Genomic DNA, 22,202 nt, shown 5'->3' with positions numbered 1-22,202 from the left:
CACGATGTTTTCCCTCAACGTAAGGTCACTCTCAAATCATTCTCTTAACACTGTTTATTTTAGGTAATAACTTGTGATGAAATTTGTGATTATAAGCCTAACCTAACCACCCCAATTTACAGTGAAATAAAAGAAGGTAGGTAATTGGCTTTGTATTTATTTAAACTTATTAAAATTCTATACAGGGTTATACTAATCAGTTAAATATTGCATCATAAAGTATCACATGATACTGACAAGAAAAAAACATTAATACAGATTTGATACATCTAATTATTAAGTAATTACGTTATCATTCCTTGCTGTTACTAAAAATTTTAAACATAAAAAGAAACTAAATATATAAATAAATAAAGATAATTTATGACTGGACCATAGGCTTAAAAATTTAATATCACATTTATGTACTCTCTAATGAAATAAATGTTTCAATACTTTCAATGAAAGTCAACTACACAACTTGTAATACTGATGATCAGTTTACCCTTCAATAAAAATGTAGTACATAGTAAAAACTAAAACTTAACTAATCAGTGAGAAAACCCAAAACAATGCATGTTAAACAATAAGAAATATTACGTCATAGCAATCAGCAATAATCATATATATCACCCAAAACATATTTCAGTATGTTTTAATGATTAATTGGAAATCTGCGTATTGGCAGAAGCGACCCAAACAAGACATGTTGCACAACGGGAAACTTGGCTAAAACTTCCTTCTTGTACATTTTAATAAGACCTTGGTTAATTTTCGTCCACGAGCCAACAGCGCTGATGCTCCACAACTGATTAGAATGCTCGGCAAATGGACCTTTCTTAACTTCCTTTATGTACTTAATGCATGAAAGAAACATGTACTCATCTGCATATTTATCAATAATGTCATCTTCGAGGAACTTTGCAGGGGGGTATACTTTAGGTTGATCTATGAGCTGAGAACTTCCCCAAATAAAAGGTACAAATTGATAGTCATCCAAGCTCCAAACTCCATGGCTTCCAGCCGGTTCCATTCTATATGTCTGTTGCAATTTCCTTGCTATATGGAGATATTTGTTGAAAACCATAAATACTGTTGGCACACTATCCTCAGTCTGCAAGAACATAATTTTATACAAACAACAAAGAAACATTATAAATGCCATCTCATGGCCGGTGCCATAATCTATCCTAGTGGAGTTGCCAAAACTCTCTTCCAAGTAAATTTTTAATTCTGGTATAGCCAAATGCAGGCTTGTCTCCAAAGCATCCTGCAGCAAATGGGTACTGCTTGCCTTAATTTTGTTGAGCCAATCACGAAATGCTACATTACCAAACCTTTGTGGTTGTTCAATAGGGGGAAATGCATCTATTAACTTATCAATTTTATCTAGCATCTCCATAAGTTTCTTGAGATTGTCAGAAATTTTACAATCTACTGATAATGGTTTACCCTTGATTGCTTCATTCAGCGTAGCAATGAACCCTGTATATTCCATGTAAGCTTCTGATTTTTCCCAAATAGCCATATCAGTGATAGTTTTAATAGCCTTGGTAGGCTCAATAAACCTGTGATTTTGTGGAAGTACTCCAGGTACCATTTCTTCCTTTTTAGTGTCACCTGTCATTCCAGCCCCACTTACTCTACTTCCTGCCCTACTACCAGCTCTACTGCCCATTGCCATTGCAGAGTCCATCTGAAGATATAACACATTAACATGTGTGAATAAAATAAAAATTATATTATGAGCCGTGTGGTTCCCGGCACCAATACAAAAAAGAATAGGACCACTCCATCTCTTTCCCATGGATGTCGTAAAAGGCGACTAAGGGATAGGCTTACAAACTTGGGATTCATTTTTTAGGCGACAGGCTAGCAACCTGTCACTATTTGAATCTCAATTCTATCATTAAGCCAAGTAGCTGAACGTGGCCTTTCAGTCTTTTCAAGACTGTTGGCTCTGTCTGTCCCCGTAAGGGATATAGACGTGATGATATGTATGTATGTGAATAAAAATAATTGTTAAATGTAGATATATTTTGTAGAAATACCTACAAAAAATACATTTAACAATTATTATATATAAACTTCGAAAAACGTTATACGAATTTAAAATAAGGACTTAATCAGGGAATTCTGATTAGTCCAATTGATTTGATATAACTATCACAAAGAATCTATAAGTTCCTCAATAACAAACACATGTTACTGTATGCGGCCGCGCCGTTTCTATTCATGTTTCCCGCGATAAGCTTGCCATTGAAGGTCAGTGGTGTCAATCTCGATCCGAGAGCCCTGGCTACAAGTTTGCTTCTTAGCTCCTAATATAACCCTTTTAAGGATTTACGTAGGTAATGTGAGTGGCTTGTAAAATAAATAAAAATGGAACGGATTCTTCGGGGTATTATGCGATACCGCGTTATAGACCGTGCAAGCATGGTTAAACAATTTCAAGAAGTAAAAGACAACCCAACGGTAAGTTCGGGAGGACTGCACCTACCTTTAAATTATTAGCTTTATTTCTTTGTATCTAATTTATTAAACGGTGTTCAGATAACACAAATGTATTAATTAACATGCAATCAGCTCAATTATTTACTGAAATAAAATGAAATAATATAAGTTAAAATCAAAATACGTCAAGTCTCTTAAACTTTCTGTTTTGACATTTTGAATTAGTTATTTGCATGACAACACATGACAATGACAATCAGAATCAATGTTAATATTTAAACCAAAGAATTTAGAATGCCTACAAAATACAAAAGCCGTTCTGAACGAGAAATCTGAAGTTCTCTTGTTAGGGTGTTTACAATTATGGGAAAATTTAAGACATTTTAAAATATTATGTTACGGACACATCGTGAGAAGAGAGGAAGGTCATGTTACTAAAAGAGCCTTAAATATAGAAGTGAAAGGTTAAAGAAATAGGGAAGACCGAAAAAGAGATAGATAGACGGCGTAAAGGATAGTATGAGTAGAAAGGGAGTGACCAGTGAAACTAACATACTTTGCCGATCCCACGTAGAAAGTGGAAAAAGATAACGACAAAGAATTACAAGACAAATATTTTTACAATGCAAAAAGTAAATTGTTTTTTGATGACTTCCAAAAGTTCTAATTCACAAAATCACTATCAAGAATCATAATATGCACGAATGGAAGGATTATCACTTCATTATTATTATACCTTACATTTATCGTATACCCAGTAGATTTTTAAATTACCAACTACAACTAGATACAATATTTCTACAGAGTATTTTTGTTCCACAATAATAATCTACAATTATTTCGCCCATGTATATGAGATCGACTCAATAACAATAGGAAACTTCCGCATGCTCTAACAAATGTTTCCTTCTGTATATTAAAGTTCTGCAAACTTCCTGACTTTTTGTTTAATGAACCATTTTTAAAATGTCTTAGCCTAAGGCAGTCTTCTACACCTGCATGGACAGTCGAATGATTCCAACAAGATTTACTGAAACTAGTGTTGGCGATATGTTCGTTGGTGTGTAATTTTAACCACATTTTTCACAGTTTTATGTTTGAAATGTTCAAAAACTTAATTATGGATTATTTTTGCAGTCCGAAATGCTGGAAACGTGATACCACATTCTCAACATTTTGCAGATGAAATGACTAGTTGCGAACCAGCAGCTTTAGAACTAGGTTGCATTATTAACGATATAAGACATATAATCGTATGTGGTCATAGTGATTGTAAAGCAATGAATCTTTTGTATAAATTGAAGAGTAAGGAAGAATCGAGTGTTGTAAGTATTGTTAAAATAAAAGCTTACGTCGTTAAATTTCACACCTTTACATTGGTTAGTTACCTAAGTACACTATTTCTGTTTATACAGGAACAAAGAAGAATTTCGCCTTTAAAATCATGGCTTTGTACTCATGGAGAATCCAGTCTTAAAAAATTTCTCGATATGAACTATGACTTTGAAAAACCAATGGTTTTTAGTGCTGAAACGCCTCAAAGAAAATTTGTGGCATATATTGATCCTGACAATAAATTTTGCATAGAAGACAAGTTATCACAGGTACGCTTATTACCCGATCATAGCTGGAAATATTATTAGAATATAGCTGTTACCAACAAGGACAATGATGTTCCTGAGTTTTATTCCGGGGATATCCTCCAAAAAGCTCTCCGGGGTCATCATGGAAGAACCTCCCCTTACTGACTTCCGCCAACTAGCGGGTGAAACTTCCTAGCATTCTATTTATACTTACTCATATATATCATTGATTCAATATTGATACATACCTACAAGCATTGGTTTTTTATTTTTTTAGTTAGATAGATGTTTTAGTTATATAGTTATGCATCTATCTAAAACGTACAGATTTTTATGATATTAGGTATTACGTAGGAATGTAGAAGAGTACGTAACCAAATATAGAGTTATTGATGGAAACTTTGGATGAAGTATATTTATTAGGTATGAATCATATTAAACATATTTAATTATATTTTACAGGTTAACACGCTACAACAACTTCAAAACGTGGCATCGTACGGAATGCTAAAAAAAAGATTAGAAAAACACGATTTGCATATTCATGCATTATGGTTTGATATCTACACCGGCGATATCTATTATTTTAGCAGACGTGCCAAACGATTTATAATTATAGATGAATCCTCCTACGAAGTTATACTGGCAGAAGTACGACGTTATTATTCGTAAAAAGAATCTGTTTTCTTGTTAAAAATGTACATAACTTTACATAAGTCAGGAGTCAGGAGTGCAATCTGCAGAAGTACTAGGGCTATAGGCTAAATTTTGTGAAGCATGATAGGCTATACTTTGTGAAGCATTCTTACCAATGAAGTAGGTATGTGAATAAGAGCTAATTCAAGAGTTCATTTAAAGAGAAGGAGAACTATATTTTCACCCAAAATCATTTTCCGATATAAGATGGTCGCTAGGCACCGATAATTTCAGCGCGTAGCGCGTTACTGCTGTTCTATCGTGTTTGTGTAGTGCGATCGGTTTACACGACGGAGGACACGGGTTCATTTCCCAGCAATGGATACTTTTTAGTTTCTAGTATTTCTTATATTATTTTTGGATCTTGATGTACAAGTATTTATTATAAAATAAAGTATCGTTGAGTTAGTATCTCGTTATACAAATTTTAAACTTACTTCGAGGTTTAATCAGTCTTTTTAATTTTTCCCGTATATATTCATTATTTATTTATGGTATTTCTGATGTCCACCGAGTACCAGTCACCCTGCTACTTATAACATAACAATCATTTTGTCATATTAGTTGGTAAAACCAGTTGGCAGAACCAGCTCTTGCTTTTAGTATTGTAGACCGATTTTTATTTAAAAAGTAACGCATTAATTTATTAAGAGCCTTTAAATTAAATTAAGTATTTATTTATGGAAAAAAAATATTATTGCGATGTACCGATTAATGGCTTTATTTTGCCAATGCCTTATGTGAACATGCTATTATTTTTTAACGTTATAAATATGTATTTATTAAGTTAAAATGTATAAGTTCAAATTACTATTAATATTTATCATATAAAATTTCGTCGAGCGTTAGTTGCGAAATCGTTCGTACGGAAGGTGGTGTGCTGAATAACCGCTTTCAAAAAAAGGTGGTTCTCAGTTTGACCTGTATGTATGTATCAATGTTATCATCAAACATTTCGCAGAACCGATTTTGATGCAGTTTTCAGGAAAGTTAGTCAATTCATAGACGCTTCCAGTTTAATTTAAAAGACGCCATTAAAATCATAGCAACTAGTTTATGAAGCTTTTGATAGATAACGCTGCTCATATATAATAAAAACTATTTTTGTAATAATATATTTGTCTGAGCTAATATTTAAATATATTTGATTATGTTAAAAAAGTAATCTAGTAATATTTATTCAGCTACCTAATATAATGAACACCTCTAGTGCCGATGTAATTAGGGACCATTACACTTAAAATATTTTTTACAAATAAAGTTTACAGATCTTTGTTAATTGTATTTTATTAAATATACTTGTAAGTATACGAGTTATAGGTTCAAAACAATCAACCGTTTACATTATGCTGCGACTGCTAAATAGATCTACATACTTACGTAAACTTCTTGTTAAATTCTTTAAAGAAGTCCTCATTGACAAAATGTGACTTAATTTTAATTCTTTAAATAAATAACGATAAACAAGTTTTAACTATAACTGTACAATTTTGTTATAAATTTCCAAATTTTGAACAGTCATAAACTATCCAAAAAGGCTCGACTGGTTGTGCATAGGGGCGTGACGGTCCCGACATTAATGTATGGGAGTGAAAGTTGGGTATGGCAATAGAAGCACGAAAGCAGAATAAATGCAGTGGAAATGAGAGCGTTAAGGAGTATGATGGGTGTGAAATTGAGTGACCGGATAAGGAACAGCGTGATAAGGGAATGTTGTGATGTGAAAGAAGATGTAGTTACAGGAATAGAAAAGGGTATGTTAAGATGGTTTGGTCTTGTGGAGGGGAGGATGAATGGAAGCAGGTTGACTAAGCAGATATACAAGGAGAGTGTGGAGGGAAAGGTCGGAGTGGGAAGACCTAGACGAACGTATCTTGATCAAATTAAGGACGTCCTGGTAAAGGGTCAGGTCAAGAGTACCTGAAACCGCCGAGCTTGCATGAAGAGAGTTATGAATGTGGATGAAGCAAAGGAAAAGAGAAGAAGTTGAAAGAGGTAGTCTCTGCCTACCCCTCCGGGAAAGAGGCGTGATTTTATGTATGTATGTTACATATCAAAGTTATTATCAAGTTATTATCAAATATTACTCATAATATTTGATTCATTAGAATGTAGGTATTCATTAGAATACCATGAAGAATGTGTAATATCTTGTGGTCAAATCAGTTTGTCAACTTAGATTGAAAACACGGAAGGGATAACAAAAAAACAAAGACAAGTCTTAGTATGATAACACTAGATGGTAGAACTAGTCTAGTCCGTTTGTGATTCTAGGATCAAAGTTTATTAATGACTTGTATTGGGAGATACGTCAGCATGATTTACTTTGCCGGGAAAACATTAAAAAAATAACTATCACGTTGACGTATCGTGACTGCAGTCCTGACTGACGGAAGGAAAGGAAACCTCCGTGACGTAAGTTCTGTCAAGGTCTGACTGGATCTGAGTGTTCTTTTCTTTTTTCTTTCCATTAGTTTTTCGTGGGATTGCCGTTGGTAATCGTGTCGTAATGTTGTGAAAATTGACAAATTATATAATTCTTTATTAAACTTAATAAGGTACGTATTTTCATTATTTTTAAAGAGGCAGTTTTTATTTATTATATAGATACTCTGGCAACCAGATTAATGTTACTAAGTGTTAATTTCAGCTTGTATAAGAATGTCGAAAACCCAGCAAATATTTGATTATAATGAAGAATCTCAAGCTGAGAAGTTAGCCAGGAAATCGAAAGACTCGCCGTTTATGATTATAGGTAAATTTAATAATATTTCATCAAATTAATAAAGTGTTACATCAGTTTATTTTTACATAAAATTCCACTAAGTACATTTACTATTTTGCATATAGTGCTAAAATTCCGCTCCAAAAAAATATGGTACATAATGATTTTCTAGTGAAATACATTCACACATATGTATAATCACTTCTTTATTCCTTTCAGGTTAGACAGTGCCACAATCTTGCTAAGACTGAAAGGCCACATTCAGTAATTGAGATTCAAAGAGTGACTAGTTGCCAACCTATAGCTTAAATGAAGAATCCCAAGTTTATTAGCCCATCCCTTAGTCGACTTTTTATGACATCTATTGGAAGGAGATATAGTGGTCCTATTTTAAAGTGCAGGGAACCACATGGCATCTGGCTGGGCATGGCACCTAAAAATAATTCTTAAAATAATCTTTACTTCTAGAACTGTGAAAGTTAAATAAGTCTTTTATTATTATCCTCATCATTATATCATTCATGTGTTTCAGGAATTCTGGGATTGATTGGTGTTTGTGGCTTTGGTGCATACAAATACAAAAATAGAGGCAACATGAGTACCAGTGTCTTCCTTATGCAACTCAGAGTAGCGGCTCAAGGCACTGTTGTGTCCGCCTTGACCATTGGTCTAGCTTACACATTAGTGAAGGACCATCTTCTGAAGGAAAAGAAAGAAAACTAATGACTTGTGGTATTTACACTTCAATTGGTACCACTTACTGATATTAAGACAAATAAAACAATCCTTGAATAATGTTATGGATTGTGGTAACCTAAATGCCAAATGTAATGGCTATACAATTTAAAGGAATAGTTTTGTCTTAATTTAAATTACGTGGTTTCTTTTGAGAGTAAATCAATTTAGCTAATTTTTAAATGAATCATCATAGTGATTATATCACAGTATTGTTTGCAGATTGTATACAAACATGAATGTAATCTCATAACAGAATCTATTGTTTGTATTGAAGTACAATCTATGAGCTGGTTTTACAGTGGTTCCACAAATAACAAATATAATTAAAACACACCACTCTTGTTCTTGCTGAACTAAATAGTATACAACTACCATGATATGAAGTATGAATTTGTGGTCAGCAACAGAGTATATCTCTTAAAAGACTACATTGGATATATAGTCCACAAACAAGAATGTTTAAGATTGTGCAGTGCATTATGTGCATCTTATTTTTGTGCCACGATAAATCAGTTTGAATGTATCGGTCTGTGTTAGATTCTAGATTATTTATTTTAGATAGATTTAATTTATTTCTGTGATGTTTAGCTGTTATATTATGATACATGTTTAACATGTATAGTATGCTTTTCAGTGAAGTAAATTTTAGAGCTAAATAATAATAATCAAATCAAAGATATCTATAAATTGTTTTAATAATTGGGAAATTGTGATTATAAATTGAGTAAAAACAGTTTACCGTAAAATAAATAATTTTTAAACTTTGACCAACATTAAACTTGTCAAGTGATGCAGAAATTTAACATTTTGTATTAGGTATTTTTAATAAATGTTTTTATTTATTAATAAAATAAACCATTGATTGGATTTATATGTTTGTTGAAGAAAGATATTAGTAAATATGACTAGGTAATTAAACCTACAAATTTCCAAAAAGTTTTTTGTGACTATTTCCAAAACAAACTGATAAAGCTGTACTACAAAATAAAATCTGTGAAAGTTTGTGATACAAATGACAAAAGAATACTAATACAATTTAATATAAGCAAGAAATAAATGTTGATTCTTTCAAATTTTGTTTCATTTCCGCAAAGTAGGTATGCTCGAGCTTAATTTTTGATAGCAATATCAAAAACTCTTCACTATTGAGCATATGTTGGTATGTATTTAATTCCATTTTCACCTCTTGTAAACGAGGGCTCATATTCACGTCAGTGCGGGCAGGGTGCAAAGATTCTAAAAAATCCTATACCAACCGTGCAAGTGCTGCCATGTAAATAAATAGGCGTTCTCTTTAGTTAGGTACTCGAGAGCCGTAGATGGGCTGCATAGAGATAGTACCTTTATAACCGTCGTCGTATCGTAGATGTTTCGAAGATTGAATCCTTTTCTATGTGGCTTACTGTAACATTATTAAGTGGGTTCTATGTAAAAATACCCTACACTACGAGGGCATGACAATGTAGATGTATTCGTAACTAGAGGCCGCCCGCGACTTCGTCCGCATGGAAACCCTATCAATCCCGCGGGAACTCTGGGATAAAAAGTAGCCTATGTGTTATTCTGGGTCTTCAGCTACCTACATACCAAATTTCATGGTAATCGGTTCAGTAGTTTTTGCGTGAAAGAGTAACAAACATCCATACATCCATACAAACTTTCGCCTTTATAATATAATAGTAGTAGGATAATCTTGGTAGGTATGTCAAACCTGTATAACTAGGGAAAACGGTGATTATTATTAGTTCTATGTGGGTACTTTACCAATTTACATTAGTTTAATTGTTAGCCGATGATTACATGTAATCGCTGTGGTCTGTGGGAAAAATGTTAGGATACACTGGCACGTAATGTGGTGTACACGCCGAATAGGTAGGTACTGTTATTTGATTACAAGTTACGTTTTTATTTCTACTTTTAAAATTATATGTTCTTTATGTTAGCTTGTAATTACAAAAGATTCTTTATTCCGCTAGTCTTAATGCTTCCTGGTTACAGTAAAAGCGTTTGGTAACTAGTGCTACGCAGTACAACAATATTTTATTACTACGCTTTTATTAGCTTGGGTTGTTATTAATAAAATTATACAAGGTGGTTTTCTTTTCAAGATATACTACATATGTGCCGTGTGGTTCCTGGCACCGATAATAAGAAAATAATAGGACCACTCCTTCTCGTTTCCATGGATGTCGTAAAAAGCTCCTAAGGAATAGGCTCTTTTTTTAGGCGACGGGCTACCAACCATCAAGCGAAATAGCTGTACGTCTTTTGGACTGACTGTTGGCTCTGTCTACTCCGCAAGGGAAATAGACGTGACTATATGAATGTATGCACCTACACATAATTCTTATTTATTCTAAAGAAGCAGACGAAATTAAACCAAAATATACAAAATTCATGTTGATTTCATCCATAAATATAATAAATTCACAACAACTTTACAGGTATACTAATTTCAGTTCATTAAATATCACAACAAATAACAATAATATATATGTGAAATTTCGAGCTAATCACTTTTACTAGCATCTGATGCTTTTTTAATTCGTAAACTACAGTTAGGAATGGTCAAGTCGTCTTTGTCTGATGTGGAATGATTTCGAATAGAGTTTGAAGTCACTTTCACTGATGATAGGTCATCAGCGTTGCTGAATAAACCATTGGACAGGTTTGAGCTCGAACTAGAGTGATACGTTATCGATTTGAAAATTTGTACAGGCGTAGACGTCCGAGCTCTATTTCCAGGGCCACTGTCCATAGATCGCTCCTCATTTACCATCTGTGATGAATGTTTCATTTCTTCTGGCATTTTGGTTTCAAATAAAGAAACGAATTCTTCCTCTGTATCATTACGTCGGGATTTATTGGTAAAAGTTATTTTATCAGCTAATTCGTTGGTCAAAAACTCTCTTACTGTCATTGATTTTCCCAAATTTGTCTGCTGTCCATTATTCTTAGATTCTTGTCTCCCCTCTTTTTTAGTCAATTGCATTATAGTTGACACCGAGTCAGTCACAAGTGCTGGAATATCTTGATTATTAAAAGTTTTAATTTTATATTGTGATACGCTGGAACTAGACGTATTTGAAGATGAAGACAGTGCAAGTCGTTCTTTAGTTTTCTTTAATGTAGAAGATGCCCAACCCATGCCGAGTTTTTTGAATGCATTCTCTAAATCTGGGTTTGAAGAGAAACTCAAAGTATCAGAGCTTTCAGCGACATTTTCTTTTTCGTGAAACATTACGGTAGATTTCTTTTTATCCTTTCGAACTTTGGTAAGAGCCAGTATGGACGATTCAGATGAACCTGTTGTCGAATGAATATTCGAAACCGTATCGAATTTAAAAGGCTCTGTAATTACTTTCCGTTTCAAGAGCTCTGCTATTACGTCTGGCAGACTGCCGTCTGATTGCATTGAGCTTAAATCTTCATTCACTATATCATCTTTGAGAACGTCGCCAAGATTAGAAGCTTCGTCCAATGTACCTATATCGTATTGTTTAGCATAATCTTGAATGCTTATGAATGGTTGCAACATTATTTCATTAAATTGTTTTATATCCATCATTTGTAGCTTGGAATCGTCAGATGATTCCGTGGTTTGCTTCGTTTGTTGAACTTTGGTTTTAGATAAAGAAAGATTGCTTTGTAGTAAGTCAGGGTTTGTGATATTTTCTTCGTTATTATTATCTATATTTGAACTTCCGAAGTTTTTAGTGTTTGAATTTTTACCCACACTATCCTGCATATCACCTTTATAGTCAGTACGTGAAGACTGGTTTTTAAGTCTCACGCTCATTGGTGAATCGACTTCTACAACAGTCGACAACTCGTGTGGTGTGATACCCTGAACGTGACGTAGATGCATCCGAGATAATGCAGGAGGTGGTTTCGTCCTAGTTTTTGGCATATTATTTTCTGTATTTTGAACAGCAACTTCTGTTTCTGAATGTACTGATTTTGTAAATAAAGGTTTAGGAATATCAGTCTTGAATGAAATATATTTAGAAGATTCTAAAGTTTCGTTTTCGTCGCTTCCACTCGTAAGCGCCGGAGTCGACGGCTTGAAATCAAACTTTCCTTCAACATCAATAATATCCATGGATTGCCCAGAGTTCAAATTTTTATCAGACCTTGGGTCACCATCACATGCCGAATCAGAAGAAGATGATATCTGACTATAAGCAAGCGATTTACTTTTTCTCACTTCTTCTAAAACTTTTGCAAGGTTTGAAAGGCGCTGAGTGCATTTTTCCGTCAGATCTGCAATTTTCTCCATATTATCAAGTTTGTTTTCGGCAAGCTTTACATAATTAATATCACTGTCTACATCATGGCTTGTTTGTGTTGATATCGTTATAGGTACTTCTTGCTTTTGCGTTATGACTGAAGTATCTTCATATTGTTTAAAATTTTCTGGAGCACCATCTAAAGTAGCAGAAGACGCTCGATGTTGTGGTAGAGCAAAAGATTTGTTAGTTTTGTTTCCACAATTTTGAATTTGTTGTTGTTTAGGAATTAGATCATTTTGTGCAGGTATTTTTGAACATTTCGTAGTGACTATATCTGATGCGCTACTTTTACGCTTATATTCAGAACAAACAGGTTGCCTAGGTGTGGGAGAACTTTTACTACGAAACTTCTCTTTAGATGACAAAAGTTTAACATCAACCGAAGGCCCCTGCTGTACTAATGTTGGGACAGTATCGTTTTTATTCGATTCTTCGGTGCCAATAGATTTCTTAACAGCTGACCCTCTTTTTGTTTTTTGTAGACGTTTTGAGATATTTAAAGATTTAACTTTATGTACTGATCTTTTTTTAGGTAGTCGCGAAGCAGATACTTTAATGTGAATATGTTTTTGTTCATGTTTACTACTTCCCATTTCTTCTGTCTGTGTTTTATTTACATAATCTGTTAATATTTTTTTTATAAGTTCATTTTTTATTTGCTCCAGAGATAGTTTAGGTTGAACAAATGTTCTTTGTTTCGTAATATTTCGTGGCACGTCTATGATAGAGCTGCCGGGCGTTGCAACGGAACTACATTCTTGACTTGCTACTTCTAGTGCCTTTATGCCTTCCCTGTTAAGTGTAAGTAATTTGTTGACATAATTTTTAATTAAGGGATTAAAGTTGGAATTGTTATCTTTTATCTTTAAATTCCATGTATGTCTACTAGAAGAAGCTACACTTGGAACGGTGTGTTTTGGCAAAACTAGTTTCTTTTTAGCCGAAGTATTTTTTGTACTTTTGTGCTCGTGATTTTTGCGGCATTTGCCCGAATCTGTATGGCATTCATATTTACGACATTTGCGTGGTTTATTTTTTGAATTAGTAGATACATCGTCAAAAGGTTTTTCACTTGTGGAGGAATTGTAGCTGCGGCATGTATTTGGAGGTGTCGGAATATTTGCCTTTGAACATCGGGATTTCTTTTTACAAGGTGGATTGCATTCATCCAAATTTGTCTTTCTAATAAAACAATTTTTACAGGTGCAGTTCTGATAATGCTTTTCAAATCGGCCAAATTCAGTATTGAAAGCTTTATGAGTATCTTCATCCGAATCACGTCTTAAAAATCTAGGTAACACCACTTCAGGTGGACTCATATAAGCAGTTGAAGTTGAAGAACTCATATGAATGTAGGCAGGTCGTGTATTAGTGGAATTAAATGTAGTTTGTGTATATGTGGACGTAGCTGCCTTAGGGTTGGCAATTGGATCTGAAATTGTCATTTGACTAGGAACTGCATAGGATAATTGAAAAGATGTACAAACACATTTATCAGTACAATTGATTTGAGCTTCTTCAATATCACTAATATTGCTGCCTGATATTACTCTCTCAAGTTTGTTTATGGGCAAATCCTCTATTGTTTTCCTGGTTTCACATATTTCATCTTTTGTCAGAGTATTAGGTGTTGCTTGTACTGCTTCTTCAGCGACGTCTACAGGTTCATGTCTAGAACTAACAGAAACCGGCACTTCCTGTTTTGAATCAGCAATATTTTCTGAAGTTCTTACAGCTGTGGCTTCTTCATTTTGTTGCGCTTCCTTGATAGTATACAACTTAGCTTCCTTATTTTTATCAGATTTTTTTTCTTCCTTGGCAGAATCTTTCTTCCTGAGTTGTATGATAACTTCATAATCGTCATCTTTGAGAAATCCGGAGGCACCAATGTAGAATTTGCCTGCTTCTTGGCCTTCATTGTCAAGTAGCTTAACAAATCCGCCTTCAGGGAAAGCAGGACACTCTTTATCATTGCTTGCTGTTTTAAATGATGATGTCGAAGTGGCAGCTGATGGCTGGGGCGCAGGGGGAACAGGATGCTCTACAGGTTGCGGACCGCACCCACATTTGCATTTCTTTGGTTCCCTGTAAATACATATGAAAAATGATAAGAGATAATATTAAAGAATCAAATATATTTTTGTTCTTATTTATATTTACCTGTCTAACAACACTCTGTCGCCTTTTCCCATGTGAATATTTGTACCTACAAAAGAAAAGACGACCAACGATTAGGTAAAACGAACTTCACAAAGACCGTAAGAAAGTAAGTCTAAATAATTAAAAAGCTATTTGCTTGACCCTATTGACAGAAAACAATACCCAGTTTTAATCATGGTTACACATTTAGTTGTCTGAATTACTTTGCTTATCTCATCATTACATCTCTCTCATTGGAAGAATATTTGGCCAGTGTTCAATAATACATAACTGAATTATTGAACACTGGCCATATTGCCTTGGTGGGATTCGAAACTGGAAACCTTTTCAAAATTATGTTAACGAGACGAATTCTTTTATCAGTCAGCGACCGTAGTATTATCTGTAATATGTCAGCCATTACTTTGTATCTTTTGAAAATACATTAGTTTATCTCTAATAACCGAGCCGCAGCGGTTTCGCATGGATAGATTTTTATATTATTACTACACTACTATATTTATGAATCCACTAGCATAAAAATCTATTAATCGATTTTTTTCAGTTATATTTTTATAACGTGTGTTGTATCACTACCTGTATCACGTTGTTGCTCTTTATCCAGTAAATTGCAATCACAAGGTTTGCCGTACAATATTTCATCTCTAGACAAAGATATCGCGCGACCTGCCCCTGAATTTTCGGTGAAATATAACGACGCGAGGTTATCCCTGAAATAAAGAAGACTTTATTGCCTACTTCAAAGTCCGCATTTCGGTATCTATTACGATATATGTATTTAGTTTTATGACGACGTCTAACAGAACAGGGTGTCTTATCTGCCGGAACTAGTACGAAAATACAAATCTACAAACAAAATATTCAACTTCAAACAATACATAAATAATAATGATTAACAAAAATTATATCATTATTTCATTATTAAAAAAAACTGGTCACAAAACAGTATTACCCAAAAAAACTAAATAAATAAACTGACTGATACTTAAGTTTGGACTGAAAACCTAATCTAGATTAATAAGATATTCACTTTGCGAACAGTAATTTACCACCAGGGTTTTCTTTCGGAAGTCGCTTGCCACATTTCTACGTTCGCGGTATAACAACTTGTGACGTTGTAAGAGAGTCTGGGAAGGAACAAAAGGTTAGCAAAAGGAGGACAACATTACAAACCATTGTAGAAAACCACTCACCCTTTCTCTTTCGTTGTTTTGTATATACCTGAAATGAAAAGAAACTAAACTGATTATCAAAGAAAATGAAATAAGTCTGTAATCAAATAATTTGAATTCTGCTGTGGAAGGTCTTTCCTAAAACCATGTAGCAAATATTTTCCTCTCAACACAAGACTGGGACATTCCAGCAAAAGGTCAGGTCAAGAGTACTCAGAACTGACGAGATTGCATGAAGAGAATTATGAATGTGGATGAAGCATAAGAAGTAATCAGGGATCGTGGCAAGTGAAAAGATCAGGGATTGTGGCTCTCAAAGAGGCGAGATTTTATATGTGTATGTCTACACAAGCCCTGTCACATACATACCTTCCTGAACATGCTCAAAAGATACTGTATTTCCTTTCAACTGTTCCTTACTATTTTGACTGCCATTAGTATCTCCATTAGAAGACTTGTTTCTATTAAATGAATGTAAAGACTTGGCAATATCACTTATTAACTTGGCCTTCTTCTTTGCCTTCTCTTTCTTTTTGGATTCCAAAACCTTATAAATGATGATTCTTTCAGCATCCGTCAATTCTTTATCATGTTGCTTCTTAGTTTTGTTTTTTAATGTACTAGACTCAAGACCCATATTTTCTATAGAACTTGTATCAGATGAAGAGTCACTAGATTCACTGCCATCTTGAATGAGGACTGACTTTAGAGTTTCCTGTTCCTTTTCTTTCGTGGGCGGCGTATGTTTGTGGCGAGACCTATATTCATGATAGCTATCCATTTTGCTGAACTTTACACTGTTCCCGGACTTTGGCTTTGTAGTAGGGATGGTGTGTATTGCTAGACTTCCATCACTTTCCGGAACAGGCATCCAAGAATATTGGAAGTCCTGTTCTTCAATATTTACGTTTTCCGGGGATTTTGATTTGTGTCTACGATTTTCTGATGAACATCTCCTCGAATCCTAAAAAAAAATGTGTTTAACATTTATTTTAACTCAAAATGTAAATGATTCGTTAGGAAATTACTATTCAAATGGGAAATTAAATTATTTAGACATATGCACACTAAATACCGTAGAACCATGTTTTCTGCACTCTTTCTCTATTTTCCGATACTCTTGCTGCAATTTTTGCTGACGACTGTCCTTGAGCATTTTTTCACGTCGCTCATCCATATAGGCAGTTTTCTACAAATACAAGATATTTTTAAGAATACAATTTAATTACCATTTTATGTACACATAAAACATGGGGAATGATAAACACAGGAGACAAAAGTACATATGTTGTTACATACCACCGTTTTGCTTCCTTTCTCTTTAGGCAGGGAATTCAAAAAAGACAATGTGTCATTGTATTCTTTCTCGACATTCTGTTTGGCCATAGCTATTTTGCTTCTCATCTCCTGCAACTTATGCTGATGTTCTTTTTCTTTCGCGTCATTGCTAGAACTTTCCTTCACCGCCTGGGAATAAGCGTCTTCATCTTTATTGGTATTATGAACCACAAGCCTCTCTTCACCACATGGTATTTGCCGGCTGTCTCGTGTTAAATGATTGTAAATGGTCACAGAATTTTTCTTTGCCATCATGCTTGACACACTAGAAATCGGAGACTTTTCCTTGGATTTTCCTTTAACTGAAATTTAATTAATGATACAAAAACTGTTGTTTTTTTTTATGATTACTAATATAATGACGTAATATTACCATTTACATTAATAAGCTAAACATGACTAGTATAAAGAACAACCATCAGGGATAAAAGGATAAAGATACCTAATATGTTTGTATGAAAATGATTGAACTAAAATTGATTGTTTAGTTATTTATTTGTACTTTTAAACTATTTATTGTTTACTGATGGATGTTAACTATTCTTTTAACTATAGGACCCTAGGCCCCAAAGCAACTGTGACAGAGCTGGGAGTAGAATACGCAAAAAAGTGAGATGACAACCAATTTGCAAACTTGTAACCTGGCGATGTGTGTGGAACTTTATTCCTTCTAAACGGACTTGATCCCCTCAACACTGGACTTGGTTGCAAATCTCTAGTTGACCGAATTGAGCTAAAAATCTTGTTAATTTGTGAATTAGTAACTGAAATTTCTGTTGCATCATAGTGGTGGCAAATTCTATGGGAGCAATATTGACAATTTGGTTCAGCTTGCCAACATGGTACTGGGATTACTTGATCATCAAGCACATGACAACCATGAGTGGGTATATTACCTTCATTCTTTGATGGCCTGGTACACATTATTGTCTGTTTTATGCTGTGTAAATCTCCATGGGGTTTACTTGCTATATTGTCTGGTTCTCTCAATCTAAGCCCTCGGTTTTGTAGATACTCAGATACAAGGGTAAAAGAGGGTTTCACAGTAACTCTCTCTTCAGGTATGTTAGTTAACCCCCCTCGCAAACTTGAAGGCATCTCTTCACTAAGAGCGAACAAATCAACTCTTTTACTTTTATCAGATTTACTTTCTGTATTATTGATATTTAATGATTCTTTTTCACTATCATCTTTTGGCAAAGACAGTGCTGGTATGGTTGGTTCCCACTCATTTGGCAACACATTGAACTCCCACTGAGTTGCCATGTCAATTTGTTTCACAACTTCATTTTCAGTGTTATTTTGCACATCAATAGCCTCTTCTAGACAATTTTCTTTAGGCTGCTCATTCACAGTGACACTGGATGTTTTTGTCAATATTTTGTTGGCTACATTGGTTGACTTTTCTCTGCTGATTTCATTAGCCACTTCCCTGTAAATAATAAGTGAATGATAAAATTTCAATTCTTAATAATTAGTCTCAAAACTAGTGCTTTATTGACAATATCTGAAGGCTTGCTGTAATTATTTATAAATCTACCAATTTATACTTTATAAACTACACAGTAAGCACAAATGTTAATGCAACTGGACAATTTTACAGAAATATTTTGATACAACCTTGCTTGCAGTTTCCTATCCAAGAGCTTTTTCTGTTCATCTAAAAGTTCCTGTTTCCTTTTTCTCAGCTCAGCAACAGCCTCTCTACCACGCTGCTTGGACAAGTCAGGCTTCTCTGGGGAACCTAGGAAATTTTTTTTTCTAAGCATATTTACTTCACTCATGTGGGTTGAAAATCTGGGCCAACTAAAATTTTACTTTACCTTGTGTCAAATCCGCGGCCTGCTTGTGACCAGATCCAATATTTTTTACACCTTTCGCATACAAGATTTCTAAACGTTTAACAAGTTTCTCCTGACGTTGCAAATACTCTTGCTCCTTCTTTGAATCGAGCTCAGCGACTTGCCGCAACTTTTCACCTTTAGCGCGTTGTCTTATTTTTTTTGCAATATCTTTAGACTGCTCTCTAACCTAAAAAGTCACTCGAAAATAAAAACCCCTCTTCTTAATACTTGCACAATTTTGTTTAATTGATAAGACGATGATATCATAAGTTATTAAAAAGCCAAACCTGCTGAAGCCTCAGTTTTCGTCGCCTCAAAAATTCATTTGTTTCCAAAGCTTCAATTTCGGTAGTCATGATGACATTTATGCTATCATAGGGTTATGATTAGCACTTTACTTCTTGTTCTTATATTAAAATATTTTGACACAATATTAAAATACTACAAATATAACCGTAAATATACCAAATTAATAACTTACAAATAAAAAACTAAAGCAAACAAAACCAACTGAACTTTTAAAATGTCAACGTATTTTATGTTGTGGTCAAGGTCGACATTGACAGATTAGCTTGTCTTTGTTACGCACAGATAGTAAGTACTGGGGAGCTTTTTGACGCTATTCTTACAACGTCGACAAGCGACGTTTACGGAACCCACGGATTTCTTAAATAGACACTGTCAATTATAGCATAAAACGCATGCATCATGAATAAAATTCCCAAATATGCAGTAGGTACGCGGCCTAGCGTCTCGGTTCTATCAAATACCCATTTCGCGTGCGTAAACTAGTACAAACGGGTGCGCGCCGATGCGATCGACAGGTCGGTTCGCGTTGATTTGATATACTCCTCCCGCGTCTTTCTACTACCTACCAGTTGCTTGTTCGTTAGCAAACAAATAATTCACTTTGCGCGTCATAGTAATTGAAAAAGTACTTTATTATATCTACCTAAATATATTGCTTTCAAACCGAGTTATTCGGTCGAGTTCGAGTATCAAAAAACCCGCCGAGTACGGCGTATACCGAGTATCAACCGAGTACTCGGCCATCTCTAGTACCTACCTATGCTCGTAGTCTAAAGAAATGGTGGCGTAGGTAGGTAGATATCGAGCTAGGTAAACGAACCTAACTGTGTAGTACATGAAATTCCTAAATATGCCCTTGTAAAAATGTTTAAAAAACATTGCACCCATAACTTTTTGGCGGGAAATCAAAATAGGTACCTACTTATGTTCGTGGTCTAAAGAAAAGGTGGTGTAAATACCGAGGTAGGTAAACGAACCTACCTATGTACCTACTTATTATGCTTATAATTTCCGACAAGTTCTGAGGAAGATGGTATAACTAAGTATATACCTCGTCAATTTTTTTGTCGAGCCTTTATTTGCTTTGATGTAAATACTAACATCCCAGACTGTCGGTGGTCCAATGGTAAAGTCGCCCGATTTAAAAATCATGACGCAGTTTTAAAGTCTTCAGTCGCGATGTACCTACCTACTTAGCAATTACTTTGGTCGGAACTTACATAGGTATGATTTATGTATATAAGTGTGAATACCCTTATTAGAGAAAACATCGTTAGAAAACCTACACATCAACTTACTGGATGTGAACCATAATCCAATACAGGTCAAATTCCTCTCTAAAGGTTGTGGAGGTCAAAGAATCGTAGTCACAGACGAATCCCGAGCTCCTCTCTAGAAAAATTTAAAGTTGAAAGTTTCTTTGTGAAATATGAGTACCTATACATTCCATACTCACATTATTTAGAAATGAAAATGCCAAAAGATTTAAGAAAAATAATTTAATCAATGCACTTAGGTAAATGTGTGTGTATATCAAAAAGCCTAACATACGAGACTGTCTCTATTGGCGCACAACCGAAGAAAAAAACACCAAAAAACAACACCCTTAATAATTTTACTATTCGATTATAATTTTCAGAAAACTGATGCTATTAAAACAGAATTAAAAACTATAAAACAGAATTAAGCAACCCACCACCACCACCACTCCCAGAACCGCCACTATTGGCGGTACTTGAGGCACCACTGGCGGCTTCCGCTGAACTGCTGCCACCTCCAAGTAAACCTCCGACTGGTGAATTTCCACCTCCGAGCAGCCCACCCAATAAACCACTGTTTCCGTTAGATGAGCCACCAGATGCCCCGTTATTTCCCCCGGCTGCCCCATTATTCCCTCCAGCTGCCCCATTATTCCCTCCAGCTGCCCCGCTACTTCCGCCTGAAGAGCCTCCTCCTAGTAATCCTCCTAATAATCCCGGAACTACCCCCTCATTTCCTCCGGAAGCAGGTCCTACTAACCCTCCTAATAAATTAGGTACTACTCCTTCATTACCACCAGTACTACTACCAAGTAATCCGCTAAGTAAATTGGTGACTACGCCATCATTCCCCCCACCCCCCGCACCAAGCAGGCCCCGAAGCAATGCGACCACGACTCCGTCATTATTATTAGATGATGAGCCACTTTGGCCATTGCTTCCAACCAAACCTCCAAGTAGACCGGGAACGACGCCCTCGCTATTTGAAGAAGACGAATAACTACCAGTAGTAGTAGTTGAAGTGAAACCTCCACCACTTCCTCCTGCGCCGCTGCCCCCGCCCCCACCCCCGCCTGAATGGGTAGTAGTAAAAACTAAAGCGTTAATCAATTTATCAATAATTTCTATAGTATTAACATCACTTTTAGGGCAGGTACAAGGTGGTGGCTGAGGTGGCTGTTTTTCTTGCTGTTGGTTCTGGTTCTGGCTGCTTTCTAAAGCTCGCGCAAGCGCCAGAAGCGCGCTGAGGTCATCGGTACCACCAGAACTGGGGCCATAACAGGGCTCTATTGGAGTCGGCATGAAGTGACGTACAGTTCTCCCTATGTATTGACTTTGGGACACCTGATGGGAAACACGTTGAAGAATATTATTTCTACTAATTAAGTATTTGTAAGCCGTGATAAGCTAAGCTTAAGTTTGCTACAAAGAAATCTAAAGCTTACCGTAATGTAAATTAATACAATCAAAGAAAATGATTTAAGTATCGCCATCATTGTAAACAATGAAAATATTTTGTTATGCTTCCCTTTATATAGCATTGTATGATTCATTATATTTACACTTGCAATGGATTACGAAGGAATAGTTAAATATAAATTTACATCAATAACAATCGTCCTAAGTAATTCAAAATTCTTTTGTTTCTATTTA

General features: G+C 35.0%; 5 protein-coding genes across 6 annotated transcripts; 2 read left to right on the top strand and 3 right to left on the bottom strand.

Annotated features, from left to right (window-relative positions):
* Positions 1-147: 147 nt before the first annotated feature.
* LOC106139285 (serine/threonine-protein phosphatase 2A activator) lies at positions 148-2,669 on the bottom strand. The gene is made up of 2 exons (XM_013340698.2): positions 2,480-2,669; positions 148-1,675 (listed from the first exon to the last, which is right to left on the bottom strand). The coding sequence occupies exon 2, from the start codon at positions 1,673-1,675 to the stop codon at positions 635-637; it is 1,041 nt and encodes a 346-aa protein (XP_013196152.2). The 5' UTR covers positions 2,480-2,669; the 3' UTR covers positions 148-634.
* LOC106139287 (beta carbonic anhydrase 1) lies at positions 1,883-5,991 on the top strand. The gene is made up of 5 exons (XM_013340700.2): positions 1,883-2,454; positions 3,409-3,493; positions 3,571-3,758; positions 3,849-4,037; positions 4,479-5,991. Exons 1-5 carry the CDS (start codon positions 2,362-2,364, stop codon positions 4,686-4,688), a joined length of 765 nt encoding a protein of 254 aa, XP_013196154.2. The 5' UTR covers positions 1,883-2,361; the 3' UTR covers positions 4,689-5,991.
* Positions 5,992-7,112: 1,121 nt separating this feature from the next.
* Positions 7,113-9,248, top strand: LOC106139281 (HIG1 domain family member 1A, mitochondrial). Of its 2 annotated transcripts, none has more exons than XM_060954608.1 (3): positions 7,113-7,270; positions 7,351-7,467; positions 7,970-9,248. In XM_060954608.1, the coding sequence occupies exons 2-3, from the start codon at positions 7,374-7,376 to the stop codon at positions 8,158-8,160; spliced, it is 285 nt and encodes a 94-aa protein (XP_060810591.1). In that variant the 5' UTR covers positions 7,113-7,270; positions 7,351-7,373; the 3' UTR covers positions 8,161-9,248. The 2 variants fall into 2 exon arrangements, with proteins under 2 accessions (XP_060810591.1, XP_013196146.1); XM_013340692.2 differs by having other exon boundaries at positions 7,117-7,270; positions 7,363-7,467.
* Positions 9,249-10,562: 1,314 nt separating this feature from the next.
* On the bottom strand, positions 10,563-19,498 carry LOC106139296 (uncharacterized). The gene is made up of 11 exons (XM_013340715.2): positions 19,269-19,498; positions 18,961-19,168; positions 18,758-18,881; positions 18,034-18,569; positions 17,099-17,439; positions 16,875-16,988; positions 16,169-16,763; positions 15,821-15,848; positions 15,204-15,337; positions 14,628-14,673; positions 10,563-14,552 (listed from the first exon to the last, which is right to left on the bottom strand). The coding sequence occupies exons 1-11, from the start codon at positions 19,335-19,337 to the stop codon at positions 10,685-10,687; spliced, it is 6,063 nt and encodes a 2,020-aa protein (XP_013196169.2). The 5' UTR covers positions 19,338-19,498; the 3' UTR covers positions 10,563-10,684.
* A 1,462-nt stretch (positions 19,499-20,960) lies between these two features.
* Positions 20,961-21,851, bottom strand: LOC106139279 (uncharacterized transmembrane protein DDB_G0289901-like). The gene has a single exon (XM_013340690.2). It carries the CDS (start codon positions 21,849-21,851, stop codon positions 20,961-20,963), a length of 891 nt encoding a protein of 296 aa, XP_013196144.2.
* Between the last annotated feature and the right edge of the window lie 351 nt (positions 21,852-22,202).

This window comes from Amyelois transitella, chromosome 4, assembly GCF_032362555.1.
Source record: "Amyelois transitella isolate CPQ chromosome 4, ilAmyTran1.1, whole genome shotgun sequence".
Lineage (NCBI taxonomy): Eukaryota > Metazoa > Arthropoda > Insecta > Lepidoptera > Pyralidae > Amyelois > Amyelois transitella.
Note: the sequence above shows the minus strand (reverse complement) of the source record. Positions and strands in the feature narration are given on the sequence as shown.

Excerpts from the sequence above, each read along its gene's own strand:
- LOC106139285 (XM_013340698.2), bottom strand. The coding sequence starts at position 1,675 with ATGGACTCTGCAATGGCAATGGGCAGTAGAGCTGGTAGTAGGGCAGGA.
- LOC106139287 (XM_013340700.2), top strand. The coding sequence starts at position 2,362 with ATGGAACGGATTCTTCGGGGTATTATGCGATACCGCGTTATAGACCGT. Across the intron at positions 3,494-3,570 it reads TGTTGGCGATATGTTCGTTG|TCCGAAATGCTGGAAACGTG; the intron begins GTGTGTAATTTT and ends TTATTTTTGCAG. Across the intron at positions 4,038-4,478 it reads TAGAAGACAAGTTATCACAG|GTTAACACGCTACAACAACT; the intron begins GTACGCTTATTA and ends TATATTTTACAG.
- LOC106139281 (XM_060954608.1), top strand. The coding sequence starts at position 7,374 with ATGTCGAAAACCCAGCAAATATTTGATTATAATGAAGAATCTCAAGCT. Across the intron at positions 7,468-7,969 it reads CTCGCCGTTTATGATTATAG|GAATTCTGGGATTGATTGGT; the intron begins GTAAATTTAATA and ends CATGTGTTTCAG.
- LOC106139296 (XM_013340715.2), bottom strand. The coding sequence starts at position 19,337 with ATGACTACCGAAATTGAAGCTTTGGAAACAAATGAATTTTTGAGGCGA. Across the intron at positions 18,882-18,960 it reads GGCCGCGGATTTGACACAAG|GTTCCCCAGAGAAGCCTGAC; the intron begins GTAAAGTAAAAT and ends AAAATTTCCTAG. Across the intron at positions 16,989-17,098 it reads AGAAAGGAAGCAAAACGGTG|AAAACTGCCTATATGGATGA; the intron begins GTATGTAACAAC and ends TTGTATTTGTAG.
- LOC106139279 (XM_013340690.2), bottom strand. The coding sequence starts at position 21,851 with ATGCCGACTCCAATAGAGCCCTGTTATGGCCCCAGTTCTGGTGGTACC.